The sequence below is a fragment of the Garra rufa genome, chromosome 4 (assembly GCF_049309525.1).
Source record: "Garra rufa chromosome 4, GarRuf1.0, whole genome shotgun sequence".
In the NCBI taxonomy this organism is placed as follows: Eukaryota; Metazoa; Chordata; class Actinopteri; order Cypriniformes; family Cyprinidae; genus Garra; species Garra rufa.
Window position 1 is genome coordinate 21,236,399 of NC_133364.1, and position 22,518 is coordinate 21,258,916.

Here is a 22,518-nt window from a genome sequence, read left to right on the forward strand (position 1 = left end):
CTAGGAAAAAAAATATATATTAAAATGTGTAATTTAATTGAGTATTATTACTGAATTAAAATATGGATATTTCTTAATTTTTAATATAATACTATGTTATTATATTTTAATGTAATACTACTATTTTTAATCATAATACTATGTTAAAAAAATCTTAAAATTCTACAAATTAATTTAAAATGTGCAATGGTATTATTTTATATTATATTGTAGTAATTTTTTTTAAAGAAATATTTTTGGCATTTTAGACAGGAAACGAAGTTGGATAAAGAGAGGAGGGACGGGATTGGGAAGGGTCCGCAAGCCGGGACTGAAACTTGTCAGCATGCTGCCCATGAGGCTATTGGTGCCAAAATATATTGAATTAATTTTTATAATACTATTTTTAAAGTCCATCAACTTTAAATCCTCATTAAATTAATCAAAATTAGTTATGAAGAATATACGTTTTTTTAGATAAAAGTAGCTACTACTTTTAAGTAACGTTTTAATCAAGTTTACGTTCTCATAAATTGCTCGTTACCCCCCCTGAGCAGCCCTGGGAATGAACTCTGAACCTTTAAACTAGCGGTATGAATCTCTGACCTTAGCGTTACAGCTCAGCTCTGAATTTGAACCAGCAGCTAAGAAAGCTCCAGAAGATACTCACACAGCGGGTTGTTAGGGGTCTTTCTGTCAATGTATTCATTGAAGTCGATGAGGAACTGTGTGATGTTGTCGCTCTGAGCTTTCAGGTCTGTGCAGTAATCTCTAAAACATGGAAAAGGAACAACCGTTCAGGAGAAATAAAGTAATGAGTGTTTGAGTAAACGACCACAGTATTTTTGAGCGAACTATCCCTTTAAGAAACTGACCTGGGTGCTATTAAAGTATATCCATACTCTTCGAATTTGTCCACCTGCAGGCTTTCAGAAACTGAAAGAAAATAGGAAAATAGCAGCAATCAGTAAGATCAAAGATCATTTCAAATAAGTTCTGTCATTACAGAGCGGAAAATAATACGACACAGATAGATACGGAATAAAAACAGACCCCAAAACTTAGAGGTACATTCAAAATGACCTGACAGTGAAACACAACTCTACAGACAGCAGGCTGCTGCACAGCAGATTGTAAAAATATGTCTGTGAGCTTCTGTCTACTAATGCGGTTATCTGTGCTGACACCCTGCTGTTTAGGCACACGACCTCACATGCGGGTGGCCCAGAGAGTTCAAAATGAGCTTGCACAGAGAAATGTTATCTGTAATCTTAAAAAATACATGTATAGTGATTTTACTAGTAAAATAAAAAAAAAAACTCAAAACAAAATCTCATAATAAAATAAAATATAGAAAAATTCAAAGCAAAGTTGAGATGTAAAACAAGATTTTTTTTTAAAGATTCTGCACTATAATAATATATTTATTTTAAATATAATAGCAGTTAATATATTCATATATACACTACCAGTCAAAAGTTTTTGAACAGTAAGATTTTTATGTTTTTTAAAGAAGCTTTCTGCTCACCAAGCCTGCATTTATTTGATCCAAAGTACAGCAGAAACAACACAATAATTTAAAATAATTGCTTTCTGTTTGAATATATTTTAAAATGTAATTTATTCCTGTGATCAAATCTAAATTTTCAGCATCATTACTCCAGTCTTCAGTGTCACATGATTCTTAATCATGATCCAGAAATAATCTAATATGCTGATTTGGTGTTCAAGAAACATTTATTATTATTATTGAAAACTATCTAAAATAATAAGCTTTGGTAACACTACAATTCAAAAGCTTGGCAACAGTATACTTTTTTTTGGTGGAAAGAAATGATTGAATAATATTTTTATTTAGCAAGAATGCTTTAAATTGATTAAAAGTGATGATAAAGACATATAATGTTAAAAAAGATTTCTATTTCAGATAAATGCTGTTCTTCTGAACTTTCGATTCAAAGAAACCTGAAAAAAATCTACTCAGCTGTTTTCAACATAATAATAATAATAATAAATATTTTTGAGCAGCAAATCAGAATATTAGATTTCTGAAGGATCATGTGACTGGAGTAATGATGCTAAAAATTCAGCTTTGAAATCACAGGAATAAATTACATTTTAAAATACATTCAAACAGAAACCAGCTATTTTGAATAGTAAAACTATTTCAAAATTTTACTGTTTTTTCTGTACTTCAGATCAAATAAATGCAGGCTTGGTAAGCAGAAGAGACATTAAAGAAAAAAACTTACTGTTCAAAAACTTTTGACTGGTAGTGTAAATAAATAAATAAACACAGAAATAAATAAAGTCTCTTTCAAATTCATATTTTTTCTACATATTTATGCATGTGGGTATGTTTGTTCTTTCAGAAACCAGATGACAGACTCAAACATGTGAGAGGTCAGATGTTACATCCAGGTTCAAACATGAAGGAAAAGACAAAAGGGAGAGAAAAACAGTACTTGCCAGTTTCTTCCGAAGGGTCAAATGCCGCACAGAGGGAAGGGAGGGAGCGATTTACCGAGGAACGGGGGAAAGAGAGGCAGAGAAACAGGGTAAAACCACAGGGTTCAAAGGTCACCAATATTTTATTCACAGAACAAGCCTTGAATAAAAATATTGCATTCTCATGTAAAGTCGTAAAAAGAAAGACAAGCAACGGTAATGAATTATGCATTCACATGAGCCAAGAAAGATGACAGACGAGAAAAACGTCATGCAGTAAATAATTCTAAGTGACTTGGTTTGATGTTTAGTTAACGCAATGACATTCAGACATTTTTAAATGTGGCCAAACTGTCTAAATACGTTTTGAGGCTGCTATGTTTTCCTACCAGATTTCCTATGAGATCACATGACTATGTGATGGTGTCAGGTTGAAAAATAATAAAAAGTAATAAAACATGGTTTAAGGGGTATAAAATATAGTTTGACAGATGTGCTGTCACATGGAAAAGCCAAGATCTACAGTGCCTTGCAAAAGTGTTCATACCCCTTCATTTTTTTTTCACATTTTGTTTTGTTGCAGCATTATGTTAAACTGCTTTAAATTAGCTCATCAATTTACACTCCATACACCATAATAATGACAAAGCAAAAACCAGATTTGCAAATTGTACAAATTTATTAAAAATAAAACACTGAAGTAAGTACATTGCATAAGTATTCATACCCTTAACTCAGCACATAGTTGAAGCACCTCAAGTCTTTTTGGGTATGATGTGACAAGCTTTGCACATCTGCATTTGGCAATTATCTGCCGTTCTTTGCCTCACCTTTTCACCTCTCAAGCTCTGTCAGCTTGCATGGAAGCTGGCAGACATTTTCTAGAGTCCTAGTTGTTCCAATCGTCTTCCATTATGGATAATGGAGGCTACATGCTTCTGTGAACCTTCAATGCAGCAGATTTTTTTCTGAACTCTTCCCTAGATCATTGCCTTAACGCAAGTCTGTCACTGAGCTCTACAGGCAGTTATCTTGACCTCAGGACTTGGTTTTTGCTCTGAAATGCATTTTCAGCTGTTAGACCTTTTCTGAGAGGTGTGTGCCTTTCTAAATCATACTCATTCAAATGAATTTGCCACAGTTTAACTCCACTCGAAGTGTAGTAACATCTAGAAGCAATATGAATGCTCCTGAGCTAAATTTCGAGTGTCGCAGAAAAGGGTATGAATACTTATGCAACAGGATCTCTTCAGTTTTTTATTTTTTATAAATTTGCACAAATGTTAAAAACCTATTTTTTGCTTTGCCATTATGGAGTAGGGAGTGTAGATTGATTGAAAAGAAGTCATTTGAAGTAGTTTAACATAAGGCAGCAACATAACAAAATGTGAAAAAAATGAAGGGGTATGAATAATTTCGCAAGGCACTGTAGTGGCAGACAAGCGATTAGCACAGATTGTTATTGAGGAACAGTAACGTTAGACGCCTTGAAGTAACACTGTCCTGTTAAAGTTAAAATGGGACACACACATACCACATCCGCACCTGGATACGAACACGTGGACCCGACACACACACACACACACACACACAGAGGACATGCTTTCTAAAGACCGAGGCCTGTATTTTGTTAAACCGCCCCTTTACGAGCCTTTGAAAGCATCCAGATGATTCAGAGAGCGAATGGGGCGGAGATAAAAGTACTGGTTCAGAGCACAAAGAGCCACACTCATGTCCTCTGCGGTTTCACCTTCTAAACCTCCATGAAAACATCCACTAAACATCTCCTGATGCTCTCACACATACACACACTTTTAGAAAGTCTCGAGCCCGGTGAGTAAATGTGACAGTCACACTTCGTGACACTCATACCGGTGACAAGTTGCAAGGAGAGAACACATCTAAACTGCTTTACTCAGCTGGGAAACATTTACACATGCAAAGCAGACGTAGAAGAGCGAATGTATGTGAGTTTGTGTGTTATTTTCTGTGGTGGCTGCGATTTTGATGCTGGAAGTGTAGCAGGTGCTAGTATTAGAGATAGGCCGATAAGGAAAAATCTAGTTTAAAACACATGTGGCAAGTTCTTAGAAATGTCTCTTTGTATTCGTGTTGGTTTCATATGGTTTTAAAAAAAATTTAATATACCATTTAACAAAGGATTAAATGTAATGACTCAAAAAAATGTCATGTGGTGTAACCATCAAGTTAAAAGTAAACCTTCCTTACAGTCCTGCTTAAAAGTTTGCGAACCCTTTATAAGTGTTTATATTTATGCCGTTCAAGAGTTTGAGATCAGTAAGATTTGTACTGTTTTTTAAAGAAATCTCTTATGCACGTCAAGGCTCTGTTTATTTGATCAAATATACAGAAAAAAAAAATGTATATTGTGAAATATTATTACGATGTAATATAACGTTTTTCTATTTTAATATACTTTATGCAAAGCTGAATTTTCAGCATCATTTCTCCAGTCTTCAGTGTCACACGAGTACAGCATTTATTTTAAACAGACATCTTTTCTAACAATATAAGTATTTACCATCATTTTTTTAAATCAATTTAACACATCCTTGCGGAATAAAAGTATTAATTTCTGTCAAAAAATTTAATTTACTGACCCCGAACTTTTGAACGGGGTGTATATTGTTATAAAAGATTTCTATTTTAAATAAATGCTGTTCTTTTCAACATTTTATTCATCAAAGAATCCTGGAAAAAAAGTTTTACAGGTTTCAAAAAAATATTGGGCAGCACAACTGTTTCCAATATTCATAATAAATCAGTATATTAGAATGATTTCTGAAAGATCATTTGACACTGAAGACTGGAGTAATGGCTGATGAAAATTTAGCTTTGCATTACAGAAATAAATTCTATTTTAAAGCATATTAAAATAGAAAAACATTATTTTAAATTGCAATAACATTTCATTTTTCATTTTTTTGTCTGTATTTTTGATCAAATAACTTTAAAAATCTTACTGATCCCAAACTTTTGAATATGCAGTGCTGCTTGAATATTTGTGAACCCTTTAGAACTTTCTATATTTCTGCATAAAAATGATCCAAAACATAATCAGATTTTTGCACAAAGTGCTTAAAGTAGACAAAGAGAACCCATCAAACAAGACAAAAGTACTTTCTTTGTCATTTATTCAGGAAAATTATCCAATATTACATATCTGTGAGTGGCAAAAGTATGTGAATCACTAGGATTCGCTGTTAATTGAAGATAAAATTAGAGTCCATCTGTTCAAATGTGTTTTCAAACAGTGGGATGACTCAGGTGTCATTGCTTGCCCTGTTGTATGTAAAGAACAGAGATCTATCAAAGTCTGATCATGTTTGTGGAAGTGAATCATGGACAAAGGAGATCTCTGAGGACCTCAGAAAATGAGTTACTGTTGCTCATCAGAAGAAAAGGTTACAAAGCCATCTCTAAAGAGTTTGAGACTCCACAAATCCACAGTCAGACAGATTGTGTACAAATGGAGGAAATTCAAGAGCGCTGTTCAGCCTTCCCAGGAGTGGTCCACCAACAAAGATCAACTAAAGGCCTCTCTCACATTGACCAATGTTATAGTCTCATTAGGAGAACAACCATGGTGTGAATGGCAAGAAGAAAGCAAATGCTCTATAAAAAGAACACTGCTGCCTCTCTGCAGTTTGATACAGATCATATGGACAAGGTTGGAGAATTGTTTTGTGGACGGATGAGACCAAAATCAAACTTTTTTGGGTTTGGAGACACTGCAATCCATCATAAGAAACCTATCCCATCTGTGAAACATGGCGGTGGAAGTATCATGGTCTGGGCCTGTTTTGCTGCATCTGGGACAGGATGGCTTTCCATCCTTGATGAAACAATCAATTCTGTAAATTTCCAGCAAATTCTCAAGGAAAATCTCAGGACATCTGAGTCTTAAGAGAAAGTGGGTCATGCAGGAAGACAACGACCCCAAGTACACAAGTCGTTCTACCAAAGAATGGTTAGAGCAGGGCAAAGTTAATGCTTGGAATGGACAAGTCAAAGTCCAGACCTTAATCCAATTGAAATATTGTGGAAGGACCTGAAGCAAGCAGTTTATAGATGGAAAGCTACTTAATCTCATGATGAAAACGTACCTGTGGGAACTTTTTCGTGACACAAAATACATACTCAAGTACATATCACTGCAGTTTCCAAAAGAAATGAAGACTAGAGGCGGTTACAAAAAGCGAGCACTTGTAATCATTTTCATACACAGTTATGATTACAGCTTCATATGTCTTGCTTTCGAGATGTAACAAGCTTGCTACGGTAGCTCAGCCGGCAGAGAATCCTTGGGTACGAATCCCGTGAAAAACATGACTCTCAATGAAAGAGCTGAAAGATGAGAGTTCGAAAAACAAGCTAAAACGGCATGCTTGAGATTGCGTTTTTACATTACATTGCTTTTTTTCATATTATCGGGTAGGTTTAGGTGTAGTGTAGATGGTACGTTATTTTAAAACATTAAGGAGCATTGGAGTTATAGCGCCACTCAACGGACATTTCAAGTCAGAACTGCGGTGATGCATACAAAACCAACGTCACATAAAACGTACGATATGTTCATCTGTTCCAAAGGAAAAAACACTCTTTCAGCACTACTCAGTGGACATTTCAAATCTGTCGAATATGTCACAAAATGTACATGGTGGTAAGTATTTTGCAAAAAAGTTCCCACAGATATGTTTTCATCATGAGATCAGGTTGGAGGAAACCCACGAACATCACAGAGTTGAAGCGGTTTTGCACTGGGGAATGGGCCGAATTCACATACTTTTGCAACTCGCAGATATGTAACACTGGATAATTTTTCTAAATAAATAAGTAGTTTTTGTCTCCTTTTATTAGGTTTTCTTTGTCAACTTTCAGGACTTGTTTGAAAATCTGATGATATATTAGGTCATATTTTTGCAGAAACATTGACAATTATAAAGGGTTCACAAACTTTTAAGCAGCACTGTATAATTTTCTGATATTTTAAGAGAGTTATTGACCTTAACACACAGTCATGAGGGTCTTCAAAGGTCTTCTTAGATATCATTTCCAACCTATGATTTCTAAAAATGATTTGACATGTGGCAGCATCTCATAAATATTGTATACAACCTTTTTTTTTTTTTAGATATTTATAACATTTAAACAAAATTACTCCAATGCTTTATTTCTAAGAAATAATAGTAACAGTACAAAAATATTCTAAATCTCTTCTATTTTAGGCAATATACTATCAGGAAAATCACCACATTTTTTTATTTAATGCCCCTATAAATATTATGAATTTTAATTCAGGAATGTATTTTAAAAACAACGTGTGACCCTGGACCACAAAACCAGTAATAAAGATGATTTTTTTTAAATTGAGATTTATACATCATCTGATATATGATTTGTTAGAATTGGACAATATTTGGCCAGATTCCAGATGGGAAAATCTGGAATCTGAAGGTGCAAAAAAAAAAAAAAAAAAATCAAAATATTGAGAAAATCGCCTTTAAAGTTGTCCAAATGAAGTTTTTAGTAATGCACATTACTAATCAAAAATTAAATGTTCATATATTTACGGTAGGTAATTTACAAAATATCTTCATGGAACACGATCTTTACTTAATACCCTAAAGATTTTTGGAATTAAAGAAAAATCGATCATTTTGACCCATACAATGTATTGTTGGCTATTGCTGTTTTGTGGTCCAGGGTCAAATTTGTCATAGAATATGTGAATTCAAATCACTGTATGTGTGTATTAAATAAATTAATAGATTATATTATCATGAGATTTGAAAAAGTTCTTACTGCCAATAAAATGGTTTAACTTAAGTCTTGAAAATATTAATGACAATTTCATCTGAGCCAGGATATCACACACACAAAAAAAACAAAACAATATCAGCCGATCTCTAGTGAGTATCACTGCACACTATGAGAAGGAAATACAGAAGGAAAATGCTTAAATACTTACTTGAATCTTCTGAGGGTTTCCAAGCTATAGACAGACAGGGAAAAGAGGAAAGGGAGAGAGAGAGAGAATAAAAAGGGATTGGGGAAGGCAAGATATAGGAAAGAACATGAGGGATTTCACAATATTTTATTCAACCCCAGAAGCTTTGAATAAGAATATTGTACAGGAACTGTGAGAGGCATTTGAGATTGACTTTCCTCTCCCAAAAGCCACATGAGAGAGTACAGGAGGGTAAACATGGGCACAGAGGTGCATCTGGAAGAAAAACCTGGGGTAATATACACAAGGTGAAACGCTTTTGCTGTTAAGTGAGTCGTCGCCCCGTCTGGCGCACGCTCTTGGAGGCAAACCACAACTAAGGAACCACGCTGTTACGTCTCCGGAGGAGGTGAGGGTGTCAAAAAAGAGATGTGAAATGGACAGAGGGTGTGGGGTTGAGCTGTAGGGGACTCGCTGGATAAAAACCAGGAGCTCGTGCTACGGCTTCTGGCCTCTGAGGCAGAGACATTCCGATCTCTTTGATAAAGGTGCGAGAGTGTGAGTTATGGTACTTACATTTGGCCTGAGTGATGGTGTCTGCTATAGTGGCCTTGATGTAGCTGATACTGTAATCTGGTAGAACTAAAGCGAGACTAGAGAGAAGACACAAAAAAAAAAAAATGAGGATGAAAAGCAGTAGACTTCCTGACATTATTAAAATTGAGAATTTAACATCCTGTGAGTTTTGTAGCTTTTTGTCCATGTAGGTTGGAATTTACAGATTCCAACTTAAATGCAAGAGATTTCAAACTCAAACCTATTACACTATTACGTTTCTCTTTGTTTTTATTGAAAGTATAATGTCAAATTTCTGTTGGACATGCTTCAACGTTACCTTGAACAGTGCCCTCTAGTGGCAATGTTGAAAAACATTCATGTTCACTTGTACTCCACAGAAACCATAAAAACATGTAAGAAAACAAACAAACAAAACAAGCCGAAAGCAAAGCAAAAATAAAAATAAATAGCTAAATAAATAGATAAGAAAGAAAGAAAGAAAGAAAGAAAGAAAGAAAGAAAGAAAGAAAGAAAGAAAGAAAGAAAGAAAGAAAAACAAAGCAAGGCAAAGCAAAAATGTAATTAAAAATAAAGAAAGAATTAAAAAGACAAAAGTAAAGCAAAATAAAATAAAATAAAATAACAACAAATAAAACAAGATAAACAAAATAAAAACAAAAAATAAAGTTAAATTAAAATAAAATAAAATATAATAATAATAATAATATAACATAATAAAATAAAAACAAGCCAAAAGATAAATAAACATAAATTAATAAATAAATAAACATAAGATAAAAATAAAAATAAAGTAAAATGTAAAAATAAAAAATAAATTAAAAAAAAATATATAATATAAAATATAATATAACAAAACCAAGCAAAAGCAAAGCAATAAATAAATAAATAAAAACAAGACAAAAACAAAGCAAAAATTAAATACAAAATAAAAAGAATGAATAAAATATAATATAAAATAATTAATATAACATAAAACAAAACAAGCTAAAAGATAAAAATAAATAAATAAACATACGACAAAAGCTAAATAAAACAAAAAATAAAGCAAAATTTAAAAATAAAATATAAAAATACAAAATATATAATATAATTCATATAATTATACAAAACAAGGCAAAAGCAAAAATTAAATAAAAAATAATAAATAAAAACAAGACAATAGCAAAGCAAATAAAATAAAATAATGACAACAAAACAAGAAAAACAAAATAAAGCAAAAAATAAAGTAAAATTAAAAAATAAAAACATAAATAATAAAACATAAAATATAATATAATTAATATAACATAAAACAAAACAAGCCAACACCAAAACAAAAAATACATTAATAAATAAAAAAACAAAATAAAACAAAAAATAAAGTAGAATTAAAAAAGAAATATAAAATATAATAAAACGAAAACAAATAAATAAATAAATAAATACAAGACGAAAAAAAAGCAAGGCAAAGCAAAGCAAAGCAAAAAAGAAAAAGAAAGAAAGAAAAACAAGACAATAGCAAAACAAATAAAATAACAGCATCAAAACAAGATAAACAAAATAAAACTAAAAAAAATGTACAATTTAAAAAAAAATGAAATATAAAATGAATTTAAATAAAAAAAATAATATAACAATGGCAAAAACAAAGCAAAGCAAAAAATAAAAATAAATAAATAACTACATACACAAATAAACATAAGACAAAAACAAAATAAAAACACAAATTAAAGTAAAATTTAAAAATAAAATAAAATTAAATATAATAAAAATATATATAATTAATATAATATAATAAAACAAAAACAAGGCAAAAGCAAAGCAAATTAAATAAAATAAAACAAGATAAACTAAAAAAAAATTAAATAAAACAAAAGTTTCTCAGACCTGTAGTCGGTGACATGGACTGGCCCCCAAGTGTAGGTTCTGGTGCCTCTGTCTATGTAACGCTGCAATATGAAAAACATAAAACAACACGTAGTAGTTTAATGAACTATTGATTTAGTTTTACTCCTGAATATCTAGTATTGTAGACCAGTGCTTCTTAGCCGGTGAGCTGCAACCCAGAAACATTTCAAAAAGAAAGGAGAAAATGCTTTTTGTTGTTGTTGTTGTTGTGGTCACACTGCACCATTTTAATGCAATTTCATCTGTCATTTGTTATGAAAGACATATGATCTATCCCCCATTAGTATGGTAAAATAAACATGCTTTGTACCAAAGACAAAGTTTAATGCTGTGAATTATTACCAGAGATCTTTAGAAAATAATAACAAAAGCCAATGAATACATTTAAACATTTTAAGGCCACCTTTGTTTGCAATTTTTAAACAATTTATATGCTGTTTCCATTTGACCTCTAATAACCAAAAGCAAAACCAGCTGAGAAGCACTTCCTGTTTAAAACATGGGTAATTACCTCATCTTGAGACTTCATTAGTGTTTGGAATCTCTTTTGATCCTTCTGTCCATCAATCATACTTCTTCTGATCTGCAGACAGACAGAAATCAGACTGCTGTACCATTGCTTTAAATACAGTACATTGTTGGATCCTTAATAGTAAATGACTGCTTTCAGTTACTATTTGTAATCTAATGTCAACCTAATGTGAGAAAATGAGGGCTGTGAAGTGAGAAAATGATATTTTTTATTAACTTCACTGTTTGTTGATACTTCGATAATCATTTTGTTATGACTAGAACATCTGTAGAACAGAGCACAAGTCAAGTTACAAAATCAAATCACACCAGTCGTCATTCTAATACAAGAAAGCTTAAATCTGAACGCTGATTTCATATTTTGGAGCTCAAAAATGGAAATTCTGGTATCAATTATTCACCAAAAAAGTCCAGTGTTGTTTTGGACCCCATTGACTTTCATTGTATTGGCAAATTTGTTTATGGAAGTTTGCTCTCACCTCCACTTTCACTTCATCCTCTAGTTCTGCATCCAAGAAGTCCAACGTCACGGGTTCCTGAGACTTGAGATCCTGCAGGCAAACAACAACAACTTCCAAAGTAAGACCATATATCAAAACTAGACAACACACCATATTTGCACGTGGAAATATTTACCAATGAGTCACTTTTTCCTTGAAGGAGTGCCCAATGAGGAACTGTTTCTCAGCAAACCTACTTTGTTCCACGCGAAGTGTTCACTAATCCCATGGATCACTGACTAAACATTTACTAATTGTCATGCATGTGTTTTGAATAAATGCTCTCTTCGCCATTTCATCTGTGAACTAAACAGAACGATTGTGTTTGGATTGTACAAACGATATTTATTATAAAGGACAGATGACCTCTGTGGATGTGGGTGGCCTGTGTTATTTCATCATAACCTGTAGTGAAGATTCGAACTCATCATGCACATGGTTTTTGGAAAAAGAGAAAGAAACATGCAGCGATGGCATGAGTGAGAGAGTTGTACCTTTGGCTGAAGGTTGGGATGAAGTAGCACGTAGCCGTTGGGATCGATGGCGAAGTAATAGCCGTTTGGTCCGAGCTTCAGAAAGATAAGACAGGAGTTATAATTATTCTGTAACTTTTGATAGGGTGGCTTTGCTACTGTAGCTTTAAGACTGCTACATGTAAATGACGTTTGTTATTATTGGATAACCTTTTGGCATGTGAAATGTTTATAAACACTTCCACCAAGCTGGCAAAAATAGTTTATCATAAGTTTAAGCTTGGATGATTCATTTTTGCTGCCTAGTATCCACAGATAGCAAAAAATAAAGAAAATTAAATTAAATAATTCTATTCTTAAGAAATACTGTTTTATTAAATATATTTATTGATATATAAAATAAATAAATAAATATATAATATATTGCCTTCTCTATCTATTTTCCAATCTATGCCTAAATCTTGATGATGGTATAAAAATAAATAATTTATTTAATTCTGCTGTCAAACGAGTAATCATGGTTAATCACATCCAAAGTTGTTTACATAATATATGTGTGTACTGTGTATATTTAGTATGTAAATATAAATACACACACACAGAAAATGTTGTTCATATATTAAAAATATTTATATATATATATATATATATATATATATATATATACACACACACACACACACACACACACACACACGCGAATACATGAAAATATTTTCAAAATATATACTGTATGTGTGTGTATTTATATATTTTGGATGCGATTAATCATGATTAATCGTTCATCAGCGAAGAGCGAATCAATTTTTATTTTTTTTTGCGCAAATTTGTATACTAATTTATTTGCCGTTTAGGTAATTTTATGAGAAGCTTTTGTCAATCCAAAGAAACAAAAAATATCAGTACTACATTTCAGTACTCAAGAGAATTACTAATTTTTTTGATTAAAGTACAACTATTAAAATATATATAAAAAATAAAATACAGTGCCTTTTTTTCTGTTTTCCAATATTTGCTTAAATCTTGATGATGTAAAAATAAATAATTTATTTAATTCTTAGAGCTGTCAAATGATTAATCGCAATTAATCGGATCCAAAATTAAAAGTTTTTGTTTACATAATGTGTACTGTGTATTTTTTTATGTATATATGAATACACACACATGCATGTATAAATTCAATGAAAATATGTTTATATATTACAAATATCTATATATAATATCAATTATATGAATACAAATATATACATGTAAATACATGAAAATATTTTCAAAATATATACTGTATGTGTATATTTATATATTTTGGATGCGATTAATCGCGATTAATCGTTTAACAGCTCTATTAACTTTTTTTTTTTTTTTACGAGCGAATCAAATGCATCTTTTGCAAATTTGTATACTAATTTATTTACAGTTTAATGCCATTTAGGCACTTTTATGTGCAGCTTGGTCAACCCAAAGAAAGAAAAAAAAAATCAGTACTATATTTCAGTACTCAGCACTCAAGAGAATTACTATTTTTTTTAATCAGTTGATATTGGACAATAACACTGTTAAATGTATCTTTTAGAAAAATCTCAAAATGAATACTAATATAATATACGACGAGTGCTTTAAAATCGATTAATCAAGATTATTCGCGATTATAGTTAAAAGTTTTAGTTTATCATAAGTTTAAGCTTGGATGATTAATTTTTGCTGCAAAAAATATAAAATGGAATAAAATAAAATAATCCTATTCTTAAGAAATATTGTTGCCTAGTTAAAGTAAATAAAACTAGTAAATAAAACTATTCAAATATATATTAAAAATAAAATATAGTGCCTTCTCTTTCTGTTTTCCAATCTATGCTTAAATCTTGATGATGGTGTAAAAACAATTCATTTATTTGATTCTTAGTGCTGTCAAACAATTAATCTTGATTAATCACATCCAAAATAAAAGTTTGTGTTTACATAATATATGTGTACTGTGTATATTTATTATGTATATATAAATACACAAATATGCATGTATATATTTACGAAAAATGTTGTTAATGTATTAATAATATTAATATATAATATCAATTATATGAGTATATATATATACACATGTAAATACATGAAAATATTTTCAATATATATACACTAAATGTGTGTGTATTTTTATATTTTGGATGCGATTAATTGTGATTAATCATTTAACAGCACTATTAACTATTTATTTTTTTAAGCGAATCAAATGCAGCTTTTGCAAATTTGTATACTAATTTATTTGCCGTTTAATGCCATTCAGATCATTTTATGTGCAGCTTTGGTCAACCCGAAGAAAGAAAAAAAATATCAGTACTATATTTCAGTACTCAGTACTCAAGAGAATTAATTTTTTTTTTTTAGATCAGTTGATATGAGATAATAACGCTGTTAAATGTATTTAAGCAAATCTCAAAATTGATTTAATATTATATCCAATGAGCGCTTTCAAATGGATTAATCATGATTAATTGTGATTATACTTGATTATTTGCATCCAAATTGTGTATCAAACTCATTCAAACAAAAAAATCTGTAAATTTAGGACATTCATTTTGTGAACTCAAGCAAAAGGTTAAAATGAGACAAAACTTTTCCTTGCTTTCATTATGTATGTATGAAAATAGTTTAACATAATATGACCCCTTTAAGTTTATTTGGCATTGAAAAGAAAAAAAAAAGATTTACTAAACACAAGGAATGCAGCAGCACTGGTAACATGACCCAGCTGCTACAGGTCAATGCAATGCTTGAGCAAGTTGTTCGATGTTGCAAACTATCGGTCGTAAATTAATAAGTGCAGATCACACCCACACGCTCTCATTCCTTACAGTGTAATGAGGAGTCAGTCTCTTGATGTCGTCCAGAGACACGTCTATGGCCATCACCCCCAAAATCAGCTGGCTCGGGGCCTGCAATTGATAACAAGGACATTAAAACAGATCGGGTTCCACTTCAGTTCATCTGATTCACAAGACACCAATTCCACCTTATTCTTAGGTAGACTGCTCCTGGTTTTATTGAACACTGGCAGAGTGCCTGTAATCACAAGGCCCAATTCCTGCAACACAAATACAAACACAACAGCTATTAAACACTTCAGAATCAGCCTAATTTAAACACTTTTTTTAAACTATAGTACAGATTGGACGTACCAGAGCGTCCACGTAAACGTTGGTCCACTGCACAGTTTTTGCTTTCTTGTCTTCTTTCACCATGGGTCTGCCCAAGACATCCAGATACTCCTGCAGGTTAAGGATGCTGGTTACTATCATACACAATGCTGGACAGAGTCACATTTATGTGGATGATGCACTGTTATTTACCTGGGTGTTGATCCTGATGGCTCCAATAGATGGGATCTCATAATAATAACCTGCAGGAGACATTAACATCTTAATACACTACCAGTCAAAAGTTTTCAAACAGTAAGACATTTAATGTTTTGGAAAAAGTCTCTTCTGCTCACCAAGCCTCCATTTATTTGATCTAAAGTACAGTAACATTTTAAAATATTTTTACTATTTAAAATAACTGCTTTCTATTTGAATATATTTCAAATGTAATTTATTCCTGTGATTTGAAAGCTGAATTGTTAGCATCATTATTCCAGTCATTTCAAACTTTCAAAATTCCAAACATTTTATTATTATTATTATTATTATGTTGAAAACAGCTGAGTAGAATTTTTTCAGGTATCTTTGATGAATAGACAGTTCAGAAGAAGAGCATTTATCTGAAATAGAAATCTTTTGTAAGATTATAAATGCCCTTATCACCACTTTTGAACAATTTAAATCATCCCTGCTACATAAAAGTATTAATTTCTATAATTTCCCCTGCCCCCCTCCAAAAAAAAAAAAAAGAAAAGAAAAGAAAAGAAATACTGACTCCAATGGTATAGTGCAGGGGTTTTCAAACCTGTCCTGGAGCCTCCCCTGCCCTGCACATTTTGCTTGTCTCTCTCATCTAATACACCTGATTCAAATCATCAGCTCATTAGTAGAGACTGCAAGACCTGAATTGGGTGTGCCTAATAAGGGAGACATACAAAATGTGCAGGGCAGGGGAGGCTCCAGGACAGGTTTGAAAACCCCTGGTATAGTGTATAATATTACAAAAGTTTTTTTTATTTCAGATAAATGCTGATCTTTGGATCTTTCTATTCATCAAATAATCCTGAAAAAAATGTACTCAGCTGTTTTAAATATTGATAATAAAAATGTTTCTTAAACAGCAAATCAGCATATTAGAATGATTTACTGAAGACTGGAGTAATGATGCTGAAAATGTAGGAATAAATTTAAAATATTAAATTAAATATTTAAAATATATTTAAATAGAAAGCAGTTATTTTAAATATAATAAATTCAATTTCTCACTGCTTTTGCTGTATTTTGGATCAAATAAATGCAGGCTTGGGGAGCAGAAGACTACTTTAAAAAACATTAAAAATCTTACTGTTCAAAAACTATTGACTGGTAGTGTACATGATCATATATTATATACATAAGTCTCAAATTTCATAGCATTAAATTTCGGTGTTTTACCTTTGTTATTGCAAGCCATCCACTGAATTGGCGTCTTATCATAGTTATGCTGGCCCACAGAAAAGGTGAAGATTCGAACCTGACAGAAAAGAGAAAGAAAGGATATTGACATGATTATGTTGAAAAACCAGGTGCATGTAAATATTAGCTATACTTTCTGAATGAAAAAAGCTAACAAAACCTTCATTTGGACATTCAAAGACATCCTTATTTGTGACCCTGGTCCACAAAACCAGTCATAAGGGTACTTTTTTTTTTTTAAATTGAGCTTTATACATTATCTGAAAGCTGAATAAATAAACTTTCTACTGATGTTTGTTAGGATAGGACAATATTTGGCCGAGATACAACTATTTTAAAATCTGGGATCTGAGGGTGCGAAACAATCTAAATATTGAGAAAATTCCCTTTAAAGTTTTCCAAATGAAGTTCTTAGCAATGCATATTACTAATCAAAATATATTTATAATATATCAAATATATATCTAAAATAAATATAAAATATAAAAAATATATATAAAAATTAATATATCAAAATATATTTAAGGTAGAAAATGTACAAAGTATCTTCACTGATTGTGATCTGTACTTAATATCCCAATGATAATTTTGACCCATTCTATGTATTGTTGGCTATTGCTACAAATATAACCGTGCTACTTATATAATAATAAAAGTTTTCTGTTAATGTTAGTGCATAGTATTTGTTATACTAGGGATATTCCCCGTAAATTCTGATCTTGTGGGGACATTTTTTAGGTCCCCATGAGGAAACAGGCTTATAAATCCAAATGTCCCCAGACTGATAGTAGTACTAAATGATGTTGATCTAAAAAATGTAACAATGCAAACAGGTTTTCTCTAACGGGTAGGTTTAGGGTTAGTGGATAGAAAATATAGTTTGATCTATATACAAAACAATAGAAGTCTATCGAAAGTCTCAGAAATTCCCAGAAACATAACGTGCGTGTGTGTCCATGTGATTCCTCACCTTCTTGTCAGAGTTGTACTCCTCAAAGATCTCTGAAGCTTTGTCCTCCCCTCCGTCAGTAAATAGCATGATGATCTTATTACAGTTTGCTCTTGAAACATTCATCTATGAAAGGAACAAATCATTTTAAAAGTTATTCTGTAAAAGTGATTCTGACTAGCATTACAATATACAGTCGTGGCCAAAAGTTTTGAGAATGACACAAATATTAGTTTTCACAAAGTTTGCTGCTAAGCTGGTTTTAGATCTTTGTTTCAGTTGTTTCTGTGATGTACTGAAATATAATTACAAGCACTTCATACGTTTCAAAGGCTTTTATCGACAATTACATGACATTTATCCAAAGAGTCAGTATATGCAGTGTTGGCCCTTCTTTTTCAGGACCTCTGCAATTCGACTGGGCATGCTCTCAATCAACTTCTGGGCCAAATCCTGACTGATAGCAACCCATTCTTTCATAATCACTTCTTGGAGTTTGTCAGAATTAGTGGGTTTTTGTTTGTCCACACGCCTCTTGAGTATTGACCACAAGTTCTCAATTGGATTAAGATCTGGAGAGTTTCCAGGCCATGGACCCAAAATTTCAACGTTTTGGTCCCCGAGCCACTTAGTTATCACTTTTGCCTTATGGCACGGTGCTCCATCGTGTGAGAAAATGCATTGTTCTTCACCAAACTGTTGTTGGATTGTTGGAAGAAGTTGATGTTGGAGGGTGTTTTGGTACCATTCTTTATTCATGGCTGTGTTTTTGGGCAACATTGTGAGTGAGCCCACTCCCTTGGATGAGAAGCAACCCCACACATGAATGGTCTCAGGATGCTTTACTGTTGGCATGACACAGGACTGATGGTAGCGCTCACCTTTTCTTCTCCGGACCAGCCTTTTTCCAGATGCCCCAAACAATTGGAAAGAGGCTTCATCGGAGAATATGACTTTGCCCCAGTCCTCAGCAGTCCATTCGCCATACTTTTTGCAGAAGATCAATCTGTCCCTGATGTTTTTTTTTTTGGAGAGAAGTGGCTTCTTTGCTGCCCTTCTTGACACCAGGCCATCTTCCAAAAGTCTTGGCCTCACTGTGCGTGCAGATGCGCTCACACCTGCCTGCTGCCATTCCTGAGCAAGCTCTGCACTGGTGGCACTCCGATCCCGCAGCTGAATCCTCTTTAGGAGACGATCCTGGCGCTTGCTGGACTTTCTTGGATGCCCTGAAGCCTTCTTAACCAGAATTGAACCTTATTCCTTGAAGTTCTTGATGATCCTATAAATTGTTGATTTAGGTGCAATCTTAGTAGCCACAATATCCTTGCCTGTGAAGCCAATTTTATGCAACGCAATGATGGCTGCACGCATTTCTTTGCAGGTCACCATGGTTAACAATGGAAGAACAATGTTTCAAGCATCACCCTCCTTTTAACATGTCAAGTCTGCCATTCTAACCCAATCAGCCTGACATAATGATCTCCAGCCTTGTGCTCGTCAACATTCTCACCTGAGTTAACAAGACGATTACTGAAATGATCTCAGCAGGTCCTTTAATGACAGCAATGAAATACAGTGGAAAGTTTTTTTCGGGAGTTCGAGTTAATTTTCATGGCAAAGAAGGACTATGCAATTCATCTGATCACTCTTCATAACATTCTGGAGTATATGCAAATTGCTATTATAAAAACTTAAGCAGCAACTTTTCCAATTTCCAATATTTATGTAATTCTCAAAACTTTTGGCCACGACTGTATATAACAGGAAGACATAGAATAAACCACTGTGTTGCTTGTAATAAATCAAAATTCAAAAGGATTAGTTCACTCCTGAATACAAATTTCCAGATAATTTACTCAGCCCCATGTCACCCAAGATGTTCATGTCTTTCTTTCCTCAGTCAAAAAAGAAATTATGCTTTTGGAGGAAAACATTCCAGGATTTTTCTCCATATAGTGGACTTCAATGGGGATCAACAGGTTGAAGGTCTAAATTTCAGTTTCAGTAAAGCTTCAAAGGGCTCTGCATGATCCCAGCCAAGGAAAAAGGGTCTTATCTAGCAAAACGATTGGTCATTTTCTAAAAAAAATAAATATTTTTATACTTTTTAACCACAAATGTTCAATGCGCATCTATGACTTCATTACATAATCACGTTGGAAAGGTCACGAGTGGTTAGATCTTCAACTCATTTTTTCCTCCGACGTCAAAGTCACCCAAAATCGTTGTTTTACCTTTTTTTGTAAAAGGCGTTTGACTTTCTTTGCACATTCACTTTGTAAACACTTAGTTACTTCCGCCTACATCACGTCACGTGTGACCTTTCCAACGTGACTATGTAATGCGTGAAGTCGAGTAAGTGCAAGTTGAGCATTTGTGGTTAAAAAGTATAAACATTTTATTGTTTTTTTTTTAGAAAATGCCCATCGTTTCACTAGATAAGATCCTTATTCCTCAACTTAGATTGTTTAGAGGCCTTTGAAGATGCACTGAAACTGCAATTTGGACTTTCAACCCATTGATCCCCATTAAAGTCCACTATATGGAGAAAAATCCTGGAATGTTTTCCTCAAAAACCTTTTTGTTTTTGACTGAAGAAAGAAAGACATGGAGTAAATTCTGGAGTGAACTAATCATTTAAATGCTTTGAAGTTTTGTTGAGTAACAACTAGCAAAGACCACAAGATGGTGCAATAAACTAAAACCTTGCCTTGAAACAGACTAGCTCTCAATATATACAATACACATTGTATAACTTATTAAAAAATAGAAGAGTTTCGTGACAAAAACAGCTGTAGTGTAGGTTAATATTTTGAGAGGTGATGTTATGGTCCCATAATGTTTTTAGCTTCTTATTTAAACTAGATTCTTACTGAAGAAAGCTGGTCAAAAGCCTCCTTGAAGCCGATTTTGTAGTCAGTGGTGCCATTTGCTGTGATCTTCTGGACTGCTTCCTTCAGAATCTTCTTATTGCGGACATTTGCTTGGACCAGGTTTTCAAAGCAGGCGACTGACTTGGCTGAATTGTTGAACTGAAATCATATAAAAGCACTGTTGTTAGTTGGTAAGCTATCAGTCTATGTAAAATGGTTATGTGCAGCTTGCACACATGCAAGCACTGTTATGAAATCATTTTGCAACATTTAGATTCAAGGCTTTGTTCGGGGTCCTCTATATAAGTCCCATGGCTTAGTGCCAGCAATACACTTAGAGCACTGCTGGCTAATTTCATTAACGCCACACAGCTAAAATCAGGCCATAAATTATGAGCATAAAGCCATTAAAGAAATGGAGGGAGAAAGTTAATTGAAAATATACAAAACAACTCACTTACTTAAAAGTAGAATACAGAGTTTGTGATTTTTATTCCTGTCAGTAGTCTCGCGAACAAAATGAAATAAACGATGCACTTCGTAAATGAATTGCACAGCGTTTGAAGCAGAGGATGATGGGGAACATCAATAATTCTTCGGCCTGCCGCCTCAGCGGTGCCTAACTGAGTCCGCAAAAAAATTAACTATGACGTTATGGATGCTTGGAGGCTTCATGCCTGTTTTTCTCTTATTTTCTAGTCCTGCTCAGCAGGAATCCAGATTTTTTGAGGCGTGTCGGAGGGGTTCATCATTTAAACACACACTCAGCAACACACATCTCCTGTTTACTCACAGAGACGATGTTGACGTAATCATCATCGGAGAGAGTCTCCAGCATCTCACTGACGGAAGTGCGAATGAGCTTCAGTGTCAGACCTGACACGCTTCCACTCCTATAGAGAACAGCATGGTTAGAACATAGTTTGAACATGTTTGTTACTATAAAAACACTACAATTTGCTACAAAAGACTAGGTTTAGTTATTATTTTCAGTCATTTTATTTGATTTTGCAGGAAAAATGTATCTTAATTCAATAAAAAAACCTTAAACAACTTAAAAGAAAAGAAAAGAAAAGAAAAGAAAAGAAAAGAAAAGAAAGACACATTTTATAGCTAAAGACAGCCCCCCAAAAAAAGCTTTATTAAAAATATTTATTTATTTAGTGTTTTTATTTTATTTTATTCCATAGGATCAATCTTATTATCAAACTGTAAAGAACTGTAAAGAATTAAAATAAAATAAAATAAAATACAATGAACGAATAAGATAGACATCAAATTGAAAACAACATATAAAATAAAATAAAATGAAATAGCGATGGACAAAAGAAAAAAATGCAGAAAATTACACACACACACACACACACACACACACACACACACACACACACACACACACACACACACACACACACAAAAAACAACTTAATAAAAAAAAAATAATAATATAAAATAAAAAGCTATGGATAGCCCAAGGAGCTGAAGAGAAAAAAATGCTGAAAACAAAAATAATAATAATACAAAATATCTAGAAATGAATGAATAAATAAGATATCAAACTGAAAACAACTTAAAATAAAAAATAAAATAAAATAAAATAGCTATGGACGAGAATAAAAAGCTGAAAAAAATATACAAAATAAAATAAATGAATGAATGAATTAATTAATTAATTAAATAGAAATTAAACTGAAAACAACAAAATAAAATAATCTAAAATAAAAGCTATGGATAGCTCA

General features: G+C 32.6%; 1 protein-coding gene across 1 annotated transcript in view; it reads right to left on the bottom strand.

The window, feature by feature from the left end:
* The window catches only part of cacna2d1a (calcium channel, voltage-dependent, alpha 2/delta subunit 1a), a 150,021-nt gene that overhangs the window by 29,570 nt on the left and 97,933 nt on the right, over positions 1-22,518 (bottom strand). The window contains exons 10-24 of the mRNA XM_073838849.1: positions 21,573-21,672; positions 20,780-20,938; positions 17,928-18,032; positions 16,937-17,015; positions 15,713-15,762; positions 15,542-15,631; positions 15,376-15,447; positions 15,218-15,298; positions 12,390-12,464; positions 11,875-11,946; positions 11,376-11,447; positions 10,844-10,905; positions 8,975-9,051; positions 855-915; positions 650-750 (exon numbers count right to left, since the gene is read on the bottom strand). Of these exons, the coding sequence (XP_073694950.1) occupies positions 650-750; positions 855-915; positions 8,975-9,051; positions 10,844-10,905; positions 11,376-11,447; positions 11,875-11,946; positions 12,390-12,464; positions 15,218-15,298; positions 15,376-15,447; positions 15,542-15,631; positions 15,713-15,762; positions 16,937-17,015; positions 17,928-18,032; positions 20,780-20,938; positions 21,573-21,672 (1,256 nt within the window). The remainder of the gene's footprint in view (positions 1-649; positions 751-854; positions 916-8,974; positions 9,052-10,843; positions 10,906-11,375; positions 11,448-11,874; positions 11,947-12,389; positions 12,465-15,217; positions 15,299-15,375; positions 15,448-15,541; positions 15,632-15,712; positions 15,763-16,936; positions 17,016-17,927; positions 18,033-20,779; positions 20,939-21,572; positions 21,673-22,518) is intronic.